Source organism: Triticum dicoccoides, chromosome 6A (assembly GCF_002162155.2).
Source record: "Triticum dicoccoides isolate Atlit2015 ecotype Zavitan chromosome 6A, WEW_v2.0, whole genome shotgun sequence".
Classification (NCBI taxonomy): Eukaryota; Viridiplantae; Streptophyta; class Magnoliopsida; order Poales; family Poaceae; genus Triticum; species Triticum dicoccoides.
This window is the reverse complement of record NC_041390.1, coordinates 187,882,292-187,885,174: the sequence shown is the minus strand read 5'-3', so window position 1 is coordinate 187,885,174 and position 2,883 is coordinate 187,882,292. Positions and strand designations below refer to the sequence as shown.

At 44.3% G+C, this 2,883-nt stretch overlaps 1 protein-coding gene across 4 annotated transcripts in view; it reads right to left on the bottom strand.

Annotated features, from left to right (window-relative positions):
* The window catches only part of LOC119316534 (class E vacuolar protein-sorting machinery protein hse1-like), a 13,347-nt gene that overhangs the window by 5,736 nt on the left and 4,728 nt on the right, over window positions 1-2,883 (bottom strand). The window contains exon 1 of one of the 4 annotated variants that reach the window (XM_037590857.1): window positions 1,698-2,458. The exons of 2 other annotated variants lie outside the window; for them this stretch is intronic. Coding sequence is in view for 1 of the 2 variants with exons in the window: in XM_037590858.1 (XP_037446755.1) it covers window positions 1,698-1,703 (6 nt within the window). In the remaining variant the exon portion in view is untranslated. Of the gene's footprint in view, window positions 1-1,697; window positions 2,459-2,883 lie in introns of those variants that run through there. One more of the 4 variants, XM_037590858.1, reaches the window with a different exon arrangement.

Genomic DNA, 2,883 nt, shown 5'->3' with positions numbered 1-2,883 from the left:
CTCCAGCCATGTTTGTGTTCTAGATCATGGATGAATCGCTCTCTCTGGTGGCGCTTCTCCAGGGATAAATTTGGTACTTTCTCAGTGGAATTGTAATGTAATTCTTTTGTGTGTTTCTAGTGGAATTACATTGTACTTTTAGTGGAATTACAGTGTATTTTTAGTGGAATTACGGTGCATTTTCAGTGGTTTTTACACTGTAATTGTTAGTGGAATTACAGTGGAATTTACACTGTAAATCTTAGTGGGTTTACAGTGTATTTTTAGTTGATTTTTGCTCTGTATTTGCAAGTGGCATTTTTAGTGGAATTACTGTGCATTTGCAGTGGTTTTTACACTGTAATTATTAGTGGAATTGCAGTGGAATTTACAGTGTAAATCTTAGTGGGTTTACATTGTATTTTTAGTGGATTTTTGCTCTGTATTTGCAAGTGGCATTTTTAGTGGAATTGCAATGGATTTTTAGTGGATTACTGTGCATTTTCTGTGGTTTTTACACTATAATTATTAGTGGTATTTTAGCCCTTTGTATAGTTGATTCACAGCATCAGCAACTGTAATTTCTCAGTATTTTAGTGCTCAGAGTGTTATTCGGCGCTGTGTGGTTAGATGTCATCAGTTTTGATCCTTTTCATCCTCCTGTAGTTAGCTTAATCCACCTTTTGTTAGCTTTTAGCTGCTTTCTGTACAGGTTTAGGGTGTGGACCCGTTTATAGTTTGGTGGGCAGAAAGAATAGGGGAATAGAGGACACGAGACATGTGACATTTGTCATCCTTTAGTTGACTGAAAAATATGAATGAAAGCGAATTAAATTTCATCCGGATGTAGAATAGACAGTCCCTATAATTTTACAAAGTCCTGAGCTGTTTCTTTAGACATTTTCTCGTTGCTTAAAAATTCAGACCAGGTCGAACCTTAATAAGTTCCAGGTTGTAATTAGCGGCGCTTAAAGATGAGGAGGAAAAATTAGGTATGACACGTATGTATGTCAGCAAGCTCCCAGCTAAGGCCAGCCAACGTACACGTCGTCGGAAAGCAAAACCAACACCATGCTGGTGCTGCTGCTCGCGTCGTCAGCTGTCACATTACAGATATGTCAAACCCAACGACAGCTAGCTAGCGGGTAATGAACACCAAACTAGACCGGGCATGAGAGAGAGGAGTGGCTTGGACGTCTAATTCTAAACACTCAATCGTCCATCCCAAGCAAAGCAAAAGCTCGGCCTCCTTTTCCCCATTCTGAAGAATCCTTGTGCTCGAGGATGAGAGCGATCATGTTGGATGGATCTGAGGACGGAGCATGCCATGTGCCGGAGCCCTCCATATCATGCCCAGATCCGTGAGCCCTAACTCCTTGTCTGCTGCCGCTGCCTAACAATAACCATGTGTTGCCAACTTGATGCTCGCACATGGGGACGGCGGCACCGCCCCATGATCCATCATCGTTCCACACCCACCCAACCATGGTCAATTCCATACGGCCATACGTGTACTACAGAGTGCTTGAAAAATATATAGAGAAACCATTACGCAGACGCAGCAATCATGAGCCAAAATTATAAAAACAAAACAAATACATGATCAAGCGGCCATAACAGTGTCGAAATCATGCGTGCATGCATGCACTGAGTAGACAGTAGTAAAACATCGGTAACCACAAAAGAGGAGATGTAAGCGTAGTGAGATAGGTACTCACGGCCATTAAGAAATAATGATGATGATGACGATGATGATGCCTGGCGATGAACTGATCAGAAAGAACCTCTTGGGCGATCCTTGTTTCTCCTCCCCGCCCTTCTTCTCTATCGCTGTCCTCTCGATCACAATTGACGAGAGGAAACGAGGAGGAGAGAGAGAGCCGGAAGGGAGGCAGGCAGGAGCGATGGAAGGGGCAGGGTGGTTCTTATGATTGGAGTTTCAGAAGCCTGCTGGAGCTGACAGCGGCCTAATTAAAGGGAAGCGCACAACGGAACAGAAGAGTTCACGGGGCAGCACACACAGCTGTGAGGCGACGGAACGCGGCGGAGCAAGGTGGCAGTTGGAATGTGCTGTGCTTTTTATGGACTGGAAAGGAGGATGGAGCCAAAGGAACAGCTCAAAGCTTAAAAACCTAATCTCCCACCTAACTTAACCACAGGGGAGGGGAGAGGACGGTGGTTGTTGCGGCCATGGCCGCTTCTTAAATGAATCCTTCTCGCCAAGTTGCCATTATACCATCCTTCCTCAAATGGGTTGACCTGGTCAAGGCAGGAAAACAAATCGCAATCATCTACCCATACGCCATTTACTTTGTTATTGTAGGATCTCTGTTGCGTTGTTCCTCAGAGAATTTTCTTTCAGGTTCGCAGCTGACATCGTATCTGTTGTCGACCAAATCTGTTCTGGCTTCTATGTTTTGTTTAGTACCATATGAGCTGTACATAACAGCAACAAGTTTGTGGTAGATGGAATTGATCACTCAGACCAACCGTAGCTTGCTTACTACTGTGGAGAAAGGACGAATGGGGGCAAGAATTAGATAGATCAGAACTTCCTCAAGACACACCTAAGCTTCAACAAACGCTTCTCCACAACACGCATCATACTTCCAGCGTATTGACAAGAGCATCTACAGCCAGACTCCTTAAATTAACCAGCGGATACAAGACCACTGACTGGACAAGAGAAAGAAAAAAAAGTTAACACAACCATACCCCTCAAAGCCTCCGCCCTCCTCATATTACCCTCATATATGAGATGACTATGAAAAGTGTCGGGTGTGTCCGGTCAGTGGTACTGTGTCCCTCATATATGAGATGACTATGAAAAGTGTCAGCCGTGTCCGGTCAGTGGTACTGTGTCCGCTAGATAGGATTTGGCCCCACCAAGGAGCATCTTTTTTT